This window comes from Gallinula chloropus (genome assembly GCF_964237585.1).
Source record: "Gallinula chloropus genome assembly, chromosome: 5".
Lineage (NCBI taxonomy): Eukaryota > Metazoa > Chordata > Aves > Gruiformes > Rallidae > Gallinula > Gallinula chloropus.
The window spans coordinates 60,203,780-60,225,171 of NC_140090.1; the positions used below are offsets into that span (position 1 = coordinate 60,203,780).

The following is a 21,392-nucleotide window of genomic DNA, read 5'->3' on the forward strand; positions in this document are numbered from 1 at the left end:
GATGACTTGGTTGAAAAGCGTCTCTGAATTCTTAGTCACATCTCCTAGTTTACATTTCCTATTTGACTTTTATTATTAAAAGCAGCACATTCCTCTTAAATTGCACAAAATCTGGCACATATGCACTAGATAACTTAATTTTGCCCATTAGGAAGGGAACAAAAGCACGTTATTTTAAAAAAATATAAAGCAGCAATATTGTGTATGGAATGTTTATCCTAACAGCTGTAAGTTCAATTACTTATAAGGACACCTTATCCGAACTTGTGTTCTATGCTGCCATTTGTGTCATTCATTGTGTTGTGAGCTTTCACTGCTGCCTCCCTGCTGTCGTAACACTTGCCAAAGAGCATGGAGAGGTGGTTGTCTTGTACAGAATCGGTATGATTCCTCTATGTGCACTGCTTGCTTATTCATAGTCTTTTCCTGACATTTATTCTTAGGAGCATAATGTCTTCTGAAAGAATGACAGGATGTTCTTTAACCCTTAAAATAAAAATGACAGGCAACATATCTCAATATTTTAGGATAAGAGAATAATGATACTTGGAGAGAGAGGTGGTTGCCTAGGTTAACCTGGAGCTGCCTTCTCTATTCTAGTTACACTTTCTTGCCAGATATTACATGATACAAAATGAGACATGCAGAGGAGATGTGCTTTCCAGCAAGTTCCTGTAAGCAGAGGAACCGCCTGGTAAGAGGAACTGGCTATAGTGCAGCCCATTGTCCATTTCCTAGATTTGGGAATCCAAATTGCTGGCATGGCTGGTTGAGCAGAGCCTCTGGGTCAGATACACTGGTGACAATGTGAGAGCCACCCCTGAGCCAGGAGTTAAACACATGAATGCTGTCTGTGATGTGTGACACCTGACCAGGTGAAAAGTATGTTCTGTGATTGATGATCACATCACTTAAGTCTGAAAGCCTCATTTTTCTAAAAGCCTCATTTTTCTAAAAGCCTCATCTCCTAGATTATGCTAACATAAATAAGAATTTGATTTGTTTGTTTGTTTGTTTAACTGCAGCACATTTAAAGCTCTTTTATATGGAAAGAAAACTTTGAAAATGTAAAAAACTCAGAAGTGAAATTAAACAGGAGTCCAAATCTCTGGGCTATAAGGGACCTGCCCAGTAAGTTTTGGATGCCTGTCTCATGTTTAGCAATCTTTTAAAAATCTTATGCGAGTCATCAGTGCTGTCAATAGTAACTAGAGAAGAAATAAAAGGAAATTACTTTTCCCCACATACACATTAGACCACCAAAAATAACCACTGCCTGTGACTCTTAGCTGAGACACCAGTGACTTAAGAGTGTATGTCCTTGCTTGGAACTATTAATGAGCTGTTTGTTACCCCCTGCCATTGTAGGGGGAGTACTCAGATGTTTAGAGCATGTGAGATAATCCAGAGACGTGCTGTGCAGAAGTAGTTGCCACTTATCTGCATTCCTCCTAAATAGGCTTCTGAATGCACTGCTCTCTTTTCCACACCAAGTAGGGAAGGAACTGCAGCCTTGGAAGAAATGTACTGGGGCTGAAAGGGAGGAAGGAAGCCTTAAACGTCAGTCTAGAGGTATGACCAAACTGGCAAGGAGTTGGTGGATGTTATGTATGGATATTGGCATGGTCAGGGTTACAGCTGCTGGCTTATGCCCTTAGGAATCCGTTACCTTTCATTGTGTTTTGTATGTCGGCAGCTTTGAAGCCTTTGTTGCTATGTCTGTCACATTTCAGGGGGTGCATGAATTCCAGGCTGGCAAGGAGACACTGGCTTGTTGATGGAGCAAGGAGCTGGGAGACACTGGGGGGTTTGGGCGTTATGTTTCAAAATTTGTTTTGTTTCACATGATCTGGCAGTACTCCTGTCTTTGGCTTTAATGCTGACATGAGGGATCACGTTTTTGGTTCCAGTTGTAAGGGGTCCCTTCTGTGAAATACTGCTGTGCCTACTTGCATGTGTGTCTACCAGAGCAGCTTGACTATCTACCGGAAGTTCTTGAGGAGAACTGGGAGCAGCAAATGTTTCCAGATCAACCTGTTCCCACAGTCCAGCCTGTCTGGCCAACCTGGCAGGGACTGCTCTGTCTGAGGATATACTGTCCAAACACTTGGGGCACACTGTCTAAACAGCATGTACCTTCCCGAGTGGTACAGAGGGCAACACTTTGCTGTTCTGGGGCCATGGAGCCAGATGTGCTTTCTGGCTGGGCTGTGTGTCTGGTCCCAAGAGCAGCTTTAGGGCTAAGATAGACATTATAGGACCGCAGTATATGGTTTGGGTTAAGCGTATGGGAGACAGGTAGAATAACTCTGATCTCAAAATATGCACCATAACTTTCTCAAACTAAACAGCAGTTATTCCTACCTGCATGCTGCAAATCTGTATAAAATCCTCAACTGATCAAAATCAACTTCAGATTGGAATTTCTGGAGTTACAGCAACCCAGGATTGGTTACACTCACCCTGAGCATGATGAATCCATTCTCTGTATGGGAACCTGAGTTAAGTATTTGTTCATTTGAGTGCTTGAATAATGCTGATTAGTTTCACAGTAGGGAAACTCTGAATGCCTGTTAGTTTAATTGAATTCCATAATTGCTAGTAAGTGTGGGGATATGTGGAAAGAGTCGTTTTTCTAGATCTAGTTCTAATGATTTTGTACACCTCCGTCATTTAATTTTAGCAAACTTCTTTAATTAGCACTTCATTTTTAACATCAAATCACTTCTTGTGAAAAGTAATTTGTTCTTTCAAGGCTAAATAATTGTGCTTTTTTTTGGTGTGCATTCTTTCATTAACACTTTTCTTAATGTAGTGGAGGCCAGTGCTTCACACTGTAAGCAATGCCAGGACTCTTAAATCAAAAAGACATCACTGAAATCAGAATTTTATGGCAGTTCTGATGTCACTGTTCCTAGACAGGATGAGACAGTTTTAGAAAAATGTAAAGAATGGGGTCAAAAGTTTAATTACTTGGATACTGCCATTGTGGAAGGGAATCTGTGTTGCTCTGGGCTTACAGCAGCAGTGGACCCTGTCTTTGCCCAGTCACATGAACAAGTGATTGGTGGCAGCCAACATGGCTTCACTAACGGCAAAACATGCCTGACAAATTTGGTGGTCTTACATGGTGGGGTTACAGTGTTGGTAGATAAGGGAAGAGCAACTCACATCATCTACCTGGACTTGTGCAAAGCATTTGACACTGTTCTGGACAGCATCTTTGTCTCCAATTTAGAGACACTAGGATTTGACAGGTGGACCACTCAATGGATGAGGAATTGGCTGGGTGGTTGCACTCAAAGAGTTGTGGTCAACGGCTTGATGTCCAAGTGGAAGCCGGTGATGAGTGGCATTCCTCAGAGGTCAGTATTGGGACCAGCGCTGTTTAACACTTCTGTCAGTGACATGGACAATGGGATCGGGTGCACCCTCCTGAAGTTTGTTGATGGCAAGCTGTATTTGACACACTAGAGAGAAGGGATGCCATCTAGAGGCACCGTGACAGACTTGAGAGGTGTGCCTGTGCAAACCTCATGGCAACAAGGCCAAGTACAAGGTCCCGCACATGAGCTGGTGCAGTCCCAAGCACAACTATAGACTGGGTGGAGAATGGATTGAGAACAGCCCTGAGGAGGATGACTTGAGGGTGCCAGTGGACAAGAAGCTCAGCATGTCCCAGCAATGTGCACATGCAGTCCAGAAAACCAACCTTATCCTGAGCTGCATTAAAAACAATGTGACCAGCAGGTGAGGTGATTCTACCCCTCTACTCTGCTCTCATGAGACCCCACCTGGAGTACTGCATCCAGCTCTGGGGGCCCCAACATAAGAAAGCATGGAACTGCTGGAGCAAGTTCAGAGGAGGGCCACAGAGATGATCAAAGGTCTGGAGCACCTCTCCTATGAAGACAGGCTGAGAGAGTTGGACTTCTTCAGCCAGGGGAAGAGAAAGCTCCAGGGAGACCTTATAGCACCTTTCAGTACTTAAAGGGGCCTGCAGAAGAGATGGAGAGGGTATGTAGTGATAGGACAAGGGGTAATGGCCATACCGTAAGCTGAAAGAAGGTAGATTTAGATTAGACAAATTCTTCACTGTGAGGGTGGTGAGACCCTGGCACAGGCTGCCCAGAGAAGCTGTGGCTGCCCCTTCCCTGACAGTGTTCAAGACCAGGTTGGATGGGGCTTTGGGCAACCTGGTCTAGTGGAAGATGTCTGTGGATGGATGTGGAGGTTGCCCGTGGCAGGGGGGTTGCAACTAGATGGTCTTTAAGGTCCCTTCCAACCCAAACCATTCTATGTGATCTGTGTGACCTGCTCTAGGTGATCCAGCTTTAGCAGGGGAGTTGGACTAGATGATCTCCACAGGTTCCTTCCAACCCCTACCACTCTGTGAAATCCATGGAGAGAGTCCAAATTTATGGGTACCAGCAAACTTCCTCCTCAGAATGGCTTTAATTATGAAGCTGAATTGAAATCTACTGCAGTATTTGCCCCTTCTTGTAGTTTTCTTCCTGGCCTATGCAGGGACTTGTATTTATCCAGTGAGTTTAACTTGTAACAGCTTTTCATACATAAAAGAGCATAATAATGCTACAAACCTGCTTAGCCTGGATAGCCTATCGTTTTAGCCTGTTTCTGCTTTGCTTTAACTAAGGCATCTTTCTGTAACTGAACTGTATGGATATAAGAAATACCATTATTAAGTACATCTGTCTAAATCTTCAGGCTGTGTCAACTGTTACTATTTCAGGGTATTTGCTGCTAATATAAAATAGTAGAAACAAAAAGCAGATACTGTACAGTCAGGCAAAGTCAGGAAGCAGACCTTTAATTCGAGCTCAGCTTTTGCTGTTGACTGGTTGTAGACTGCGCCCTTCACTGCACAGTGTCTTACTGGGATCAGCTTGGAGTTAGGCTGCACCCTCCTTGAGCCTTCACCAACCCACGATGTAGATCTTATGTGGATATTTTAATGAAGAAAACATTTAAATAATTAAGTATTGGCAGCTGTTGCAAGGGTGGCATGTTGGAGAGCCCAGATACTGGCTGGTTTTAAAGACTGATCTGTTACTATATTTGCTTGTTGAATTTTCTTTTCTTTCCTTTTGAGTGTCTGTTGAACGTACTCATTATATTCTGGCTGGTATGAAACAAATGCTAGTTAAAAATGGGGATGCTTGAGGCAAGAGAGAAAACTAAATTCCCTGAAGGCTGTCTCCACCTCTTACAATGTCCCACTGCTGCCTCCAGCTCCTGTAACAGGAAAACAAGTACCTCAAATTTACTTGTTTAGTTTCTTGTTTCTCTGAGAAATTTTTGCCAGGGCTTCACAGATTAGGGTCTTTGTTTATGCATGATTTTGTAGCTTCAGATACCTGTTTCTATTTGTGTCATGGAAGCCATTAGTTGGCTGCAGTTACACTTCACCTTGCTCTCTTTAACACTAATTTTTAAGTGGGGGGGGATGGGGGGTGGAGACTGGAACACAAATTTAACCTAAGGCCTCTAGAGAGTTGAGAGATCTTTGCAAACATGGACTTGTTTGTAGAAATGCCGCTCATCTGTGGTGTGATACTGAAACCGGTTAGTTTCCTGCACCTATCTAGTCTCCACAGGAACGATGCTGGCTACAAACAGGCCCAACAGTTGTCTTCCATGACTGTGAAAATCAACTTTTTTCTCCTCTGGTTCCCACCTGGTATTTTTTCTCTTGAGTTGGTAACTTCACTGCCTATTGTTCCAGAAGGATTAAAGCTTCTGATTTTAAAGTTTCACTTACTGCAGTTTGATCCTGAAAATATCAGCAGCACTGCAGGACTGGAAATGTTTGGTGCAGAAGTCAATATGCATTTCAACAAATATAATTTTTTTTGTATTGTAACATCTTTTAAAGGAGAAACTGACTTCGATCTGAACAACAGAACACCTTGAAATCTGGCAATGATCTGAGAGTTTTAGCTTAAATCTTTTATTCTCACTAGGATTTTTATTTTATTTTTACTTAAAGATGATGCACATTGTATATGTTAGAAGCTAGCCAGATTTGCACTTTCCTGTATATAGACTCTTAGGCTTTTATCAATATCTTATGATTTAATGTTGAGGACAAGTCTGAAAGTTTGAAAGTAGTATCTTTATTGGGTGGAAATACTCTTTAATTTCTAGTTTATCTCTTTTTAATCTCTTTAATTATCAGCAATAAAATTTATCTGGTGGTTGACATAAATACATTTGGGTTTTGAAACTTTTTTTTTAAAAAAAAAAAGAAATAAACTGTGACTATTCCTTTGACTTTCATAATGTATGTCCAGCATCATCTTTAGTGCTCTCTGGGCAGACATGAAACACAAGATTAACCATTCTGCCTCTCACTTTAAACAGAGAGAAACAAAACCCAGAAGTGAAAAAGGCAAGTCCCTCTGCCACCATGAGCTCTGGTAAGTCCATGTTGTTGTCCACTTGTCCTCATTAGCATTTTTTTTTCTTACTATAGAACTATTCCTGTCTGCTTCTGATGCAATTGTTCTTTCTTCTTTTTGACTCTTCTGACAAAGGGATCAAAACCCTTGAAAGCTTCCGGAATCTGACAAAAAACAATGGCAGAATGACTTCATAGTAAAATGTGTCCTTGCTTCCTGTTTGTTTTTTTCAATTTGGGCTGTAGTGCTCAAAATATTACTAGAAACACCTTGAGTCATCTTGAGTAGGTCACTTTAGCTTCTTTTACTTTGGAATACAAGAACTAAAAATTATTGATTACCTGGGTGGGGGGAAATCTAAAAGATTTTGATGTTTTTGTAGGGGTGAATGCAAAGTTTGACATCTGGCTAAGAAAAATCAGCTGTTCGAAGAAAAATGAGGGACCAGGGAGTGTGGGCTGGTTTGGAAGGGAAAAACTTCTGGTCTTGTCTGTGTAATAGTCCAAATCAGAGTGAGAACCAAAGCAGATGCAGTACTGAAATGCTGAATGCCGGACCTTTGGAATAATATTCCCATTTGATTTTAGGACCTTGTCAAGTCTCAGCTGGGGTATTGTGTCCAGTTTTTGACACCACATTTTGAGGAAAATCTGAACCCTTTGGAGAGAGTCCAGAGGACAGCTAGGAGACTAACTAGGATCTCAAAATCATGAGATGAAAATTTGGCTTCAGCATTGATAAGCATTCAGGTTGTAAAGCACTGGAACAGGTTGCTTTATGGGTGATGCTGGAAGCTTGATAGCATTCATTAGACAACAATTTGCCAGCAGTGACAGAGGTAGGTTTGCTTCTGCCATAGGTCAGGAATACGGCTTTAGATGACCTTTGGAGATCCTTTCTAGCTCTATCTTCTGTGCTTCCCCAAATTCTCAAGAGCCAGTTTTATTGGTGTCAGCTGAGGATGTTGCAGACTTGAAAAATCTCTCTTGAAAATCTCACCACTGAGCTGGATGCCCTATGCACAGACAGAGACAGCCTCATAAAGGAGGCTGCAGTCCAGGTAGGCAAAGGGAAAGGAGAAACAGGGGTGTCATCCAAGGGAGATTTGTGTCTACAAGCAACGTCTCCTGAGACAGAAGGAGTACTTCCCAGTCCAAAAATCAAGTAGTGCTGATCCATAGCCTCCCCTCATAGTCAGGGCTTATATTCAGTTGTGGAGGCTTTAGCCCAGAAGTAATCTGCTGCTTCATTTCTCTTACAGAACACGAAGGAATTGATGTTGCAAAAACTGTTGTCAATGGGCTGAGCAGCAATGGACAAGAAAAAGGTGGGTTAAGAGCTTCAGAGACATCTCTGCAGCTCCCCCTGCATGTCAGCTGTGTGATATGGTTGATTTCCCAGGACATCGAGTACGGCAAGTTTCCCAATGTAGTTTGCTTGGCAACTGGTACAAAAAAAGCTTTGTGCTGCACGGTGCCAGCAGCAACAGCATCACTTTGTAGCTGAACAAGCATTCTTTGTCTCTTAAAGGTGGCCGTCTGGATTTGCCTCTTTGTATATGTATTTTTAGTGCTGTTTTGAGGAAAGCTGTGCACTACTTGTGAGCACCTGTGAATCGCTGTCTTGCGAGTTAGACAGCATGGGTTTGTGGATGTCTCTGAAGGTTTGAGCCCAGGACTAAAGGACAGGAGCTAACCATTTGAGTAATAAAAAAACCAATCTGTTAACAACAGCAACTTAAACTCCAAACTTACCTGAACAAACCAGTCTTTACATTAACAACAGCAAGTTTGCAGTGTGCTTTAAAGCATTCAATATTGTATAGTGATGATGTGTGTTTTGGCAGGGTGAAAGTATGTGGTTATATGGGTTGGTTTTCTGCTGGTTTCATTTCCTTTCCCTTTGATTGATGCCCTTTACAGTGGTTAGTACTTTTGACTGCATTGTGGAAGGATTAACTCAGTCAGATATAGAGCAGAACAGAATTAGAGTTGTTTTCTAAACCACAGGTTGTTTGGATTTGGGATCTATTGTATTGACAGAGTCTCCAGTGCTAAGTAAGAAGTATGGACACAGGGTTTGGGTTGAGTTCCTCTTTTGCAAAAAAAAAGTTTTAAAAAACCCATCATATTAAAAACTAATTATTTTATGAGATTTGAAAGAATTGTATCAAAATTTTTCCCAATCCTTTTGCTTTTTTAGGTTGGTGAAATCTGTGCTTTCTGGTTTTGCCAGGGACCAGAAAGGTCTGCCACCAGAGGGGGTGTACACACCACCCTGATACCAATGCCTCTCTCAGGCTGGCCCAGTGCTCGGTGTTTGTCTGTATAGTATTAGAAATGTGGTTCCTCTTACTCTTGATTTTGCAGGCCTGAGAGAGAGGGCATAGAACGTGATGAGGCATAGAGCATTTTCCTGTTACTACGTGCAGAAAGCTAATAGGTTTTAAAGGAGAAAACCCTGGCACTGCAGAAATCAAGAGCACAACTAAAAGTTATTCTGTTGGAGCCGTGATTTACAAGATGTTTATCTTGGTAGATCCTATTGAGCTTCACCTCTGAGGAGTTTTGCTTTTGCCTTTTTTTACTGCTTCCCCCTCCCCTTTTTTTAGAAGAAGAAGGGTTCCACATAAGCTGCAATACAGAGTAGGAGAGAGGAATTACCAGCTGTTTGGGACAGTTTTGTAGCAACTGCTAGAATTTTGCACAGTGCTAGGTATGGGTTTCCCATATGTAACTGCAACTAGCATATTTATTGTGCTAGCTGATGGCATCCAGTAGAAATCTCTTCAATTTGCTGTTTAAATGATTGTTTCTTTTTCTGAAATCAATATTTTGATCCTGCTCTATTGAACGGGACTGTTTTCAAGATTCCTTTGTGTTTCACTTCCTTCTGTTGCTGAACTTGTAAAACGTGCCATAAAATCCAGAATTCATGTGTTGTGGCTAATTTAATGTTCCTCTCTCAACCTTTCAATCCTTGTTTTTTGTTTTATTTTAAGTATGCCATATTAATGTTGATTTTTTTTTTTTTTTTTTTGCATGTAGTGTGTCTTAGCTAAATGATTAGACTGATTTTTTTTTATGGCTTCTGAAAACTAATGCTTCCAGATTCTTTTTGCCTGCAGCATAGTAGCAGTCAGCAGTTAGTCAATTCAGTAAGCAGATCTCTATGCTGCATAAAACAGACACGTCCTGAATTAGTGCAAATGAAGGGATATTTTTAACGGTTGCATCACTGCACTCTGGACTGCTTTTGTATTTGAAATTTCCTGCTATTGTGTCTCCAAGTACATTAGAAAATTTTGTGGCATGCTTCCCAAACTCTGTTCTTCCCTTTTGGATGTGCCATTTACACTTTTGTGTTTGCAGCTGTTGACGTCCCTTTATGTACACGCTCTATTTCTGCCGTTAAAATAATCCCTGTGAAGAAAGTGAAAAGTTCTCCTCACCTAGTGCTGCCTACAGGTATCTTTCCCTTCCTTCCCCTGCCATGTATTAGTTGGCCATCATTCTTTTTCTTCTATCTCCCTCTCCTCTCTCTCTCTCTCTCTCTCTCCCCATCCCTGTTTCACCCATGTGCTTCGGCTAGTTTTCAGCTTCATCCTCTTCTCATTGTTTCCAGAGCTGTACATTTTATCAGTAGGTAATAAAGTTAGGTTTTGATGGCACAATACACTGTTCTCAATTATGCTGCTCCACTACAGCTATAATTGTGTCTACTTGAATCTGGGACCATTGTAAGTTCTTCTACTAATACTTGGTTATATAGTGTTATTATAGACTCATTTTCAACCACAGTCCTGATGAACCAAAGAATGTTTACTGCATATTTTTAGTCTTGATAAAAGTAAATGGGTGTCAGAGATGGTATTTGATAGGTTCAAGCACGGTTCAACATTGATGGGATGGGTTTGCTTTTCTGTACATCCATGGACTTTGCACAATCTTTAAATGAATAAATGAGGATGTTAGGCTGTCTCACCCCCTCCCCAAGCACATGCTTTCCCACTAAAATGACAAGATTTTTTTTGTACTTTGCTGGTCTTGGACAGTCAGACTAGTCTATCTGGTACTGATTGTCTTTCCTAATTTGTCACATGTGTGCTCTGTTGGACTCATACAGTGCTAATGTCATGTTTATCACCATCTGCTGGTTTTCTACACTGAGAGATTCAGATTTTTGGTTTTTACCACTTCACCTAAATTGTGAAGGAATTCACCATATTAGGTATCTGTTGTCTTCTAAATGGAAATAGTCTATTTTATTTTCAAATGTTTCCAAAACTTTTTTTTTTTTTTTAATTTAAATTTAGAACATTTGTTTGCTGCTTATTGTTTTGGTCTACAGGTTTAATATGTTGTATGAAAAATTCCTTTGATCCCCAAATTTTATTCTCCTCCAATATGATGGAGACATTTCTGGTATGATAAATTCTTAAGTGTTTCCATTTCTCTCCAGTGCCTTTGAAAGGAATTTAGGTGTAGCAGCACAGAGAATAGCTACCCTTCAATCTCTGGATCTCTGAATCAGGCCTGGTTACTCCCAACAGTGTGTCAGTGCCCCATAGTTAAAGCATCCTTGAAACTGGAGTCCCACAGCTCAAACCATTGTCCTCTAGTTTGAAAGTGGATCTCTAGAGTACTCGGGCTGCATGTTGTGCTGTGTGGATGGGAACAATAGCAGAATTGGACTTCTGGGCAAAAGAAATCCTGGCCCTGTCTGGATCATGAAAAATTCAGTCAACTTATGTTTCACCAGGCATGTGGGTGACCTTAGGGTGCAATCAGTTGTGTGGTTTAAGTGCAAATGTGGTATCTGTAAGGATTAAGCAGCATTTGATATGTCTGTGTGGATGTTCTTCCCCTCACAGAGACTGCCTCAATCCTGCCTAAATTCACTAAAGGCTGAACCGCAGGAAAGAATCCTCCGATTCCTTACTTAGTCCATCCTTTCTCCAGTCCTAAGTGTGGATCTGAAGCTATGCTTTCAGTGAAATCCCTAAAGCATTGGAAGCCCATGTAAAAGATTGAGCTGCGGTTATTGCAGCACAGGAGGCTTTCAGTGTGAGCCGGGTGTCTCGTATTTGTTGAGTCTCTCCCCTTACTGCTGTTATCCATCAGGTAGTGTTGATGTTTCCTTTTACTGCAACCACCTAGGCCGTGGTTTGGTGTTTTGCAACCTTAGCTGAGACCTTGCCATGATTTCAAGGCACTGTACTGGTGTGGATTTAATGGGGCATTATCTCACTGAAATCAGCAGGGAATATTGATCTGTACAAACATGGGCTGTTGTCTGGGCAATAAGCAGCAACCTTTGCACCCTCTGTTTAGTCTGAAGGCAGAACTTTCATTATAATGAAAATAATTTTCATTATAATGAAATATGTTCCTGAAAGGAGCATGTAGACAGGAGGGGATTCAACTTTTTAAAAGGGTAGACAATGGCAGGACAAGGGGGAATGGATTAAAGCTAAAGGAAGGAAGGTTTAAATTAGATATTAGGGGGAAGTTTTTTACAGAGAGAGTTGTGAGGTGCTGGAACAGGCTGCCCAGAGAGGTGGTGGATGCCCCATTCCTGGAAGTGTTCAAGGCCAGGTTGGATGGGGCCCTGAGCAACCTTGTGTAGATCCAGGCCTGGAGGTTGGTGGCCCTGCCGGTGGCAGGGGGATTGGAGCTCTATGATCCTTGGGGTCCCTTCCAACCCATGCCATTCTATGAGTCTATGATAATAGCAGTTCCTCAAGAGGACCTGCATCCCCCCCCATGCAGAGATAGCATGATCTTTACCCCATAAAAATAAAAATCATCATATTGTCATTTGTTTATCACACCGTGTGCTTAGGACCTCTTGAGGATCCCTGTGCAGTGTCACGGTACGATTAGCATCTTTAGGTAGCTCAAACTGAAGTCTGAGGGCAGCTGCAGGGTCAGTAATGGTGTCTGAGCAAAGGAGATGATGTTTTCCTGTGGAACTAGCTTGCATATGTGAGAGAGACTCTTTAGGCTTATTGTTTCTATAGGTGCCTTAGAGGAAACAACTCTCCAGAATGATTTTAAGTAAAAGGAGGAAGATAGGTTTCAAATACTGGTTTGCTATTACTTAATAGGATGACAGAAGGAAAAAACCCAAATCCATGCACAAAGGTAAGCCTGCACAGAAGCCATGGCGGATTTGGCCTCAGCAAGAATGCTGGTGTGATCTGGTGTCTGGCTCGCAGGGTGATCCGAACTGGAATGTGTTAAATCTTGCGCTGTTTTTTGGGGATTTGGGTTCCTATGTCAGAAGCTGAAACCCTGCCATGATCCAGGGCGAGATGGCAGGGAAGTGGCTTGCAGTGCCCTGCCTGTGGATCGTATTCAGCACAGTTACAAGATTTTGTCTTCCAGTGGTCATAAGACTTTTTCGTTTTCCCTTTCAGTCCTGAACAAAAGGCATTTTTAAGACTTCAGCACACAAATGCTGTTTTGCTTTATATAACTGGGACATTCCTGTAGAAGAGCCATAGGTGTAATGGTACAATGCCCATGCTAGTACAATATATCCACACAAAGCAGACCAAGTAAAGCAAATAGACCTGTGAAATTTGGTTCAAGCATTCATCCTTTTTTCCTTCTTTCCTAGCTCTGTTACACTGACTCAGAACTTCTACATTCATCAGTTACATGAATATGAAACTGCTTTGATTTCTCAATGCTTTAAATCCAGAGCTAATCTTCATCTGCATAAACATTGCTAGATTGATTCACCCGGAGGCAGCCATGCTAAAATTACTCCATAGAGCTCTGATGGCTCATAATAACTTTGTGTCATCTGTTTCAATGTGTGTCTTCTGTGCATGTGAATTTCCTATAGAAATGGATCCCACTAAAGTTTGCAGCGGAAAAGGAGCCGTGACCCTCCGGGCATCTCCAGCCTATGAAGAGAATCAGAATATCACTTCACCATGTCCTCAGGATGTTGAGCAACCTGAAAGTGAGTGGAAGGCTAACTGAAATAGGTTACTCACAATAACCTCAAGTGAGGTTGGTCCAGGGTCTTGAGGTGACTTTTCTTAGCTATGATTTAAAGCCCCAAATCCTGTAGCACAGTTGGAAACCTCTTGCAGGAACCAGACCAGTGGAGGGAGAACAACTCCTGTTCTCTCCCAGTACAGGTTTCGTGACCACTCACTCTTTGGCTTAAGTTTGTTTACAGCTCCCTTTTGCTGTCAGGAGTACCAAAAACTCTGAAAATTTTAAAAGTTCTGTTTCCTGCCAGGCCATGTCACCTCCTTTTATTGCAGGAATGAGGTGGAACAGAAAAAGGCTGAGTGGTGCTACTACCATCATAGCATTCACTTGGGTTGTCAAGGGAGCAGGGATAGTGTCCCAGACAGACACTGTCGCCACAGAACTCTTCCATCTTTCAGTAGCAGATGTGTAATTACTTAATTGTAGGAGACAGGCAAAGCATAACAAACCTGGCCAGTGTCGTGGGTCTGGCAGAGAGGATGAACTCCCAAAGGCAAGATGCAGTTAAGGGGGGAGGGGGTCAAACTTACTCTTGAAAGCAAAGCAGACATCGTTTCTGACTGTATTGTTGGAGGAAGGGCAATTCCATTAATTCCAGCCCCAATGTACTGCTTTCTGCTCTGTCTTCTCCTCCCATTCTGCTCCATCCGTGACCTACCCTCTTTTCATGCTTGCCATTCTCTGTTTCTTCACTCCCACCCCCCACCATTGCCTCTCTTCTTTCTGTTGATGGCTTCATAAATTTCCAGCAGCCTGAATGGCAATGAGCCCATTACTATGGAAATCAGCTCATTAATACTTCCTTTGCTTACTCTCTCAATTGCTATATGAGATGTACTTTGGAGCTGGAGGAGCTTTTTGCATATAACCTAAACAGCAAAATGGGTAGAGGAGTGGGGAGGATCCCAATGAAGAGGTGGGGAAATAGGTCATCAGACCAACGCATCTAGCTGCAGGGACTGGGTTGTAAAGTGACATCATATTTTATAAGTCCCTTCATGCACACACACTTAGTCTGCAAGACCTGATCTATTTGTTTGCAGTCCTTTGTCTCAGTGAATCATACATGGTGATGTTGATAAGAATAGATATGTCTTCACAGCCTGTATCGTGGCTGAATACGGGGTCCCTACATTTCCAGTAATTTGTGCTGTCTGGATGTCAAGCTGCAACTTTAGAAAGTAGCTAGCTGGGCTGCCTTTTTGCCTCTCAAATAAGAATGTCAGTGAACAATTGTTTCTTCATTGCTCTGAATGAATTGCCTTGTGTTTACAAAGGTCAGAAACAAGGAGGGCATCATGTTTAGGGCTGGTCTCTATGGTAATTAGGCAGCCCTGTCAGAAAGCATTTTATGTGTGAAATGAAGTAGCTCGACTCTTAACTTCAACTGGTACGTTTTCTGTAAATGTAACATTTTTTTTCCTTTCTTTTCCTCTCTGCTTACCCTCCACCCCCACCTCTTCCATCCCTCCTTTCTGTGAAACACGTAGGTCTGGAGCCAGAAAATCTAGAAACAGGTACAGACATTGGCTGATTGTGTTGTTATTTCTGTTGCTTTCTTGGGAGTATTTCTTGCTGCCTGGGGAAAAAAAAAAAAAAAGAGGAAGAGCCTCCTCCTTTCACTTGTCCTGTAGCTGGAGGGAATTCTCTGTGATCTGAGTTTTCCTTTCCCTCATAGATGATTGGAGGTCGTCATCTAACACTGATGCCAATGGGGATGCCCAACCATCTTCTCTGGCTGCCAAGGGTTACAGGAGTGTGCGTCCGAACCTTTCCTCAGACAGCAAGCCACAGGTAAGCCTTTATTCTGTGACCCTGAGGGTGATCTTCTGGGTTCAAGCATTGGATTCATGGTCAGGAGCCCTGGGTTGAACTCCAAACTTTGCTGCAGACTTGGGTAAGTTGCTGTGCCTCAGTTTTTCCTATCTTTAAAATGGGAGCAACATAGATGTCAGCAGAATGCTGTGGAGCTCATGTGTTCAGGCATGCCACAGAGTTTCCTTGGTGGATGAAGGAGGATGACAGCTCTATTTTATTGCAAGAAAAAAGGTGAAGTAGTCATCTGCTACTGTTTTGTCTGGTCTTATGTTGGTCTATTTCCTAGAGGTTGCTGTAGGCTGAAAGCAGTGTTACACCCTACATTAAAAACAAGATATTGGGGAAATACCTTTGTTTTAACACTGTAATTGATACAAGCCAACAAGGGAAGGTTGTTCGTACCTGAAGGTAAATTGTTGAAATCAATTTGTTAAGAGAAGTGTAACTTCATCCTTTTTCTTTTGGGTGATTGGGCTGCACAGAAGCAGTTTGAAAGCTGATAAGGAAGCCCTTCATTATAAACTGCTTTCCTATGTGATACAGAGTCTTGTCCCCTATCAGGGTGACTGCTTCCATCCTCAGGGACCTATAGCAGTGTCACAGAACACACATAATTCCTAAAATTGTAAGTGAAAATGGAAGAAGACACAACTCAGGTGAAGGTGTGGGAAGGAGTGGCACTCTAAAGGAGAAACCCAATTCACTGCCTGATACAAGCTGACCTGTAGTCCTTTATTGATCTTCATATGAGCAGAGAGAGCAGTGATGCACATCATATTTCTTACAGAGGTCTTAAGGACTGCTGTCCAAACTAAGCTGAAATGGAAGAAAATGGAAATAGCAATTGCAGATGGTGAATTAGTATTTCCTGATAATGCTGCATAGTGGTAAAGTGAGGCTTCACCTAACCTAGGAAAATATTGTCACTCTGAAGTCTCCCGGCTGAAACTACTGTCCTTAAAGGATCAAAAGGAATCAACCTGTTCCAAAAGCAGAAGCTGTTCAGAGGGAGCACTTACCAAACCACTTCACATCAGAGAATGGGGATGGGGGGGAAGGGGAAGAAGGGTAGCGTGAGGACAGCAGATTTTGAAGCTATTCTAGGTCTGTTTCAGTGTATCAAGAACAGGTGCTTGCGACAACCTTTCATATGTGGATGATTTTTACAGAAGGTATTTTTTTCAGGTATGAATGTTGCAATCTGTTACAGCCTCTTTGTTCTCTGTGTTTAGCCATTTTAGCAGTGGTTTAGCCAGCCTTTGCCCATAAAGTAAAGACAATATAGTGTGTGTAAAACCTACTTCCTTAGTCTCGAGAGGGTTAAATTTGCAAGAATGCAGGGAGCTACTGTTCATTAGGTGGGTGTTTTCGTTCCCTTCCTTTCAGTAGTTTATCATGTTCAGCTACTGGCAACAAAGCACTAAATAAAACAAAACCTCTCTATTGCTCAGTTATTTTACTTTGAAACAGTTTGGCTTGCAGAAAAAAAATCCATATAATTAAAGTTGGATTTGCAGTTGGCAGACAGTTACAGAGTTAACAACCTGTATGTTGCAAAGTACCGAAACCAATAAAGTTTTGTTATTATTGTTTACTAGAAGCAGGATTTCTCTGTTGGTGATCTTGATTCTGGAGGCAAATTCTTACGAACTCGGTTCCTCAAGAAACTGGTCTTCCTGAAAGAATTCTCAGGACTAAAAAATCCTGAAGAGAATTCAAGAGCTAGGCTTTAGAAGAAAGAAATGCTGACTTTTTGCTTAGCCAGCTGTTGCAGGCTACAGTATTCACATGATGTTGGCTTTCATTAGCACTTGTGAAACTTTGCAACGTTCATTTTTTGGGAGTGCACTTACCATGCAGCAGAGATGGCCAAGAGCTCTGAATTTTGCTTTGCAATTCAAATATCTCCAGTGCTGGGAAGTATTTAGTTTCACAGGCATGAGCATGGGTTTAGTTAGCTGGGATGTTAAATCTTGATTCAGGCTTCCCCAGAGGCATGGTGGATGTTGGTGTGCAGGTCTCATGAAACAATACAGCACTGAGATTTATTTAGCCCACAGAGAGAGAAAACGTAGACAGGGACTTGAGGCTGGGTAAAGTTTGTGTGCTCCTGTGAGCAGTGCTGAGAAAGAGAGAATGTGTGAGCTGATGTAAGCGAGCGAGTTCTGCACTGGCCTTCCAGATACTTTATTTGCTCTTTTGTTCTTGCTGTATTAAAACCTGCTTAACCCAAGTCTAATGACCGTATTCATTCTTCAAATGTATTTATTTTTTTTCCTTCCTTCTTCCTTTTGTTTGGTGCTGCTTCCCCTCTCCCTCTCTTCCTTCTTGCCTCTCCCTGGGCAGGCCGTTGCTCCTCCCCGTCCTCCTCTTCCCAAGGAGGAAAGCTTTGCATGGCGTCCTCGCACTGACACTAAAGCAACCAACCTGCTGCCGGTGCCCATCATGGACTGCGTGTACCTGAATGCACCCAAGCCTTCTGCGCAGCGTGCATCACCAAATGCCAGTGCACGGTCTTATTTCTCATCACCTACCCCCTATGGGACCATTCCTAGTGGGAAGCAAGGCTTGCCAGCAGGGCTTTCTCCCTCTTCCGGCCCCAAAGATGAGGTGCATGCTGGGCAGCCACTCTTGGAAAGTCGCTCCTCGTCGGATGCATCTTCCATACAACACAACCCTGACAGGGCAGATCCCAGTAGTAAAGCTGGAATGAATTCCAGTCATGATAGGAAGGTGGATAAAAAGGTCACCAAACTATATGTAGCTTGTTTATCTAACAACACTTGCTCAGCCACATCTGAAAATCCCACTGGCACCGCACATGACCCAGCAGCCAGCACCAGTTTGGGCGCTGAGCTCACTCAGACACCAGCCACCAACATTGTTTCCTCTGTAACAGATACTGGAAACTCTCTTCCTGCTGCTCCTCCTCCTCCTATTCCTCCCAGGCCGTACTTTTACATTGTCCTCAGTAAAGACGCAGTTAGTTATGGTGCAGGTCAACCCTCCTGGACTCAGTCATCACCTCCGCAAGCTGTGAGGGACAGAGTGCTAGAGCCCCAGAGCACAGCTGCCACAGAGGACAGGATGAGAAAAGAGCCATACCTTACTCAGCAGCGACAGCCACCGTACAAGGCAATGGGACGCAGCATGGTACATGTTTTCTCCGTAACCTTGTTTTCTTTCAGCCCTGTGAACGGATTTTTAATTCATTACGATGTTCCCTTAATGCTTTATTCCCCTCCTACCTAATTTCTGAGCATTTATTGTGTCACCCTGAGTCTTCTGGTCTTCTACTTGGTAATACTTAACACCCCATGCGTGGCCCCCACCCGCCCCCGTGTTGCGTGTTTGTGTGTGTGTGGTGTTTGTAGGGGGTTGGGCTGAGCTGACCAGGGTGTTTCTATTTTAGGGAGTTGGAAAAGAAGCGAAGTCTGTAAGTTGATGGTTGGTGCTTCTCAAGCGATGGTGAATGTGGAGCGGTTCTGTGGTTTTGTTTAGCCTCACCACACAGAACTGGAGAAGGGTGGTATGGGGAAGGAAGATCTTTGTGACGAACTGTGCATGTTTGTAGAGATCAGGGCTGCAGGACTGAAGATGTATGTCTCCCTAAGGAAAGAAAATCTGTTGGGGTTTCATATCATTTTGAGTGCATCCTTGCATGACACTATATGGCTGCATTAGACTAAAGTACCAATCTCCCCTGTTGCATAACAACACCTTATTTCCTACAGGATGCCACTGCCACCACCACAGCTCAGCCTGGGGTTATAGTAGTCCCCCTCCTCCAGGTTAATCCAGACAGACAGCAAGAAGGCAGCTCCAGCACTCCACCACCGCCTCTGGTTCCTTTCGGGCAAGGCTCCGTTTTCCCTGAGACTGTTTCTCCTGGCTCACCCTTGACTTTTCCGACTCTAGATGATTTTATTCCCCCACATCTCCAGAGGGGTTCCCACCATAACCAAGCACCCTCCGCACCCTCTGTTTACCCGAAACTGCCATTCTTCTCAACACCACCTTCACTTGTCCCTCCGGTCACGGGGGCTTTGCACAGGGGCTTGAAGCCTGAAATCACTGGAGTCATCTCACATACAGTAAGCTTGCCAAGTACCCTCCTCGCCCTTTTCCTAAATTTGTATTCCCGGATTAAAATTACTTTCTCCTTGCAATACTAAACTTGAGAGAGGAGTGATGACTCACTCCCTGCCAGCAGCATGACAACTGAAACCTTGTTTACATCCTGTGCTAGTGCATGCGTGCTGCCTGCCTTGTGCAGCTTTCAACTTTCTCTTGACTTCTCACATTTGACTGATTCCCTTTGTGCCCATTCTGCTAGGTGATGCACCCCTTAAGAGTCTTCACAGAATTTGCTAAAAATAATTAATTCTGTATAAATAGAATAGCTGCAACTAACTGATCTCTTCAGGCTCTTTTAATAGTGCCTTTATTTGTGTTTAAATAACATTTAAAGCAGCAGCAGCAGACCAGTTAAAGGTTAGGGCTGGCTTTCAGTTCCACTTGGAACCACAAGACCTTATGTTCTCTACACTAATCCCTGCTGAAATCAGTGTAAGATCTCTGCCAGTATCCAATGACCTACAAGCATTAACATCAGTTACTGAGCTAAGAGTCTTCCAAGCATGTAGGTGCTGTGGGATACATTAGGGAGAGAGTGGCTCTTCAATTTGGAACTGCTTGTCTTTGAAAAGTTTTAAGAGCTCAATCCACAACACTCTTAACTTGGAATTCGCTGTGTTCTTCTTAGATTAGGTTTACTTTCTCTTTAAACTCATCACCTGTGTTAAAATGTCCTCAGGGATAAGGAGGAAAAAAGAGTACCCTACCCTCCTTGTACTGGAAGTCTTGCAACCACCTTTTTTTTTTTTCTTCTTCTTTTTTTTTATGGTTGCTTGTAAGGACAAGTAAGAAGTTCAGCAAAAAACCTCTCTTCTAATAATGATGCTTCCTCTGCCCTCTGATTCTCTAGGGATCTAGCAAACTCAGCATTGGCCTTTACTGCTTCTGTTGAAATTGTGGGCTTTTTTTACTGCAGAGAGCAATGAAGCTTTGGTGCAAGTTTGGTCTTTTTTGTGGGTTGGGTTTTTTTCTTTGTTGGTTTGTTGTTTTGTTTTGTTTTTTTTTAAATGGCGCCTCACTGCAAGCTGAAAAAAAAAAATAATAAAAAAAACAAACCAGGAGGTAAATTGTGGAAAAGTAGTGAAAATTGTGTTGTACCTGATTTTCATGAGATGAGTTTTTGAAACATTTTGGGTCATGCTCACTTGAGGCACGTGGTCACACAGTTACATCCGCAGTGATGTAAATGGTCTTTGTTCACCCACGTTGGTGACATAGCTGGGGCTGCTGAGCCTACCCTGATCTGACATCGCTCTTTTTTGAGAGGTTCTTTGTATTTTAGTTATCAAAGTGTAGCTCAAAACCAACTCTCTCACACTTTTCCTGATTCCCACTCCTTTTTCCAAGTTGGACTGTTTGGAATATTATCACAGCCAGCAAAATGGGGCTGGGTCTCTGTTAGGGACATTAATGCTGAAGACTGTTGATTCTTTTCTGCCCTTATGAAATGTCTGTGGCCTGATCAGAAGCTGCTTGGAGAAAGGTCACCTCCACCCAGCAGAGCAGGATTGTTTTCACTATCTCCCCTCTAGGTTGGAGAGACTGTAGTTGCTTCTTCTGATTATGGTCAATTCTCACTCTGATTTATCTCTGAGCTCTGTTGCCAGGCTTCACTCCAGCCCCTGTTCAGCCTCCTGCCTGATCCTGTAAGTCGCAGAATCACAGAATGTTAGGGGTTGGTAAGGATCTCAAAAGACCATGTAATCCAACCCCCCTGCCAGAACAGGATCACCTAGATTAGGTCACACAGGAACACCTTTCCCCTGACACTGGTGGGTATGAAGGGAACCAAGTTGCACTTGTCTGGAAAAGCCAGGAATAGGTATTCTTCTGGAGTAGTTTTCTGTGCATATTCAGGGTTTTTTTAATAGTGATGAAAATCCACCTGAATGCTCAGCTCCATTTTACAGGTCACTGGCCTGCAGCCTTTCAATCTCACGTTGGAGTAGCAGGAGTGCAGAAATCTGGTATGCTGTTCCATACTGTGTTTGGATGCTCATTC

At 42.8% G+C, this 21,392-nt stretch overlaps 1 protein-coding gene across 7 annotated transcripts in view; it reads left to right on the forward strand.

Annotated features, from left to right (window-relative positions):
- SORBS1 (sorbin and SH3 domain containing 1) overlaps positions 1-21,392 on the forward strand; it is a gene marked incomplete at its 5' end in the record, with an annotated part of 89,818 nt that overhangs the window by 12,971 nt on the left and 55,455 nt on the right. For all 7 annotated transcript variants that reach the window (XM_084265586.1, XM_084265589.1, XM_084265587.1 and 4 more), the window contains 6 exons: positions 6,385-6,440; positions 7,684-7,749; positions 9,794-9,889; positions 13,278-13,397; positions 15,114-15,229; positions 18,988-19,347. In XM_084265586.1, coding sequence (XP_084121712.1) covers positions 6,431-6,440; positions 7,684-7,749; positions 9,794-9,889; positions 13,278-13,397; positions 15,114-15,229; positions 18,988-19,347 — 768 coding nt within the window. The remainder of the gene's footprint in view (positions 1-6,384; positions 6,441-7,683; positions 7,750-9,793; positions 9,890-13,277; positions 13,398-15,113; positions 15,230-18,987; positions 19,348-21,392) is intronic.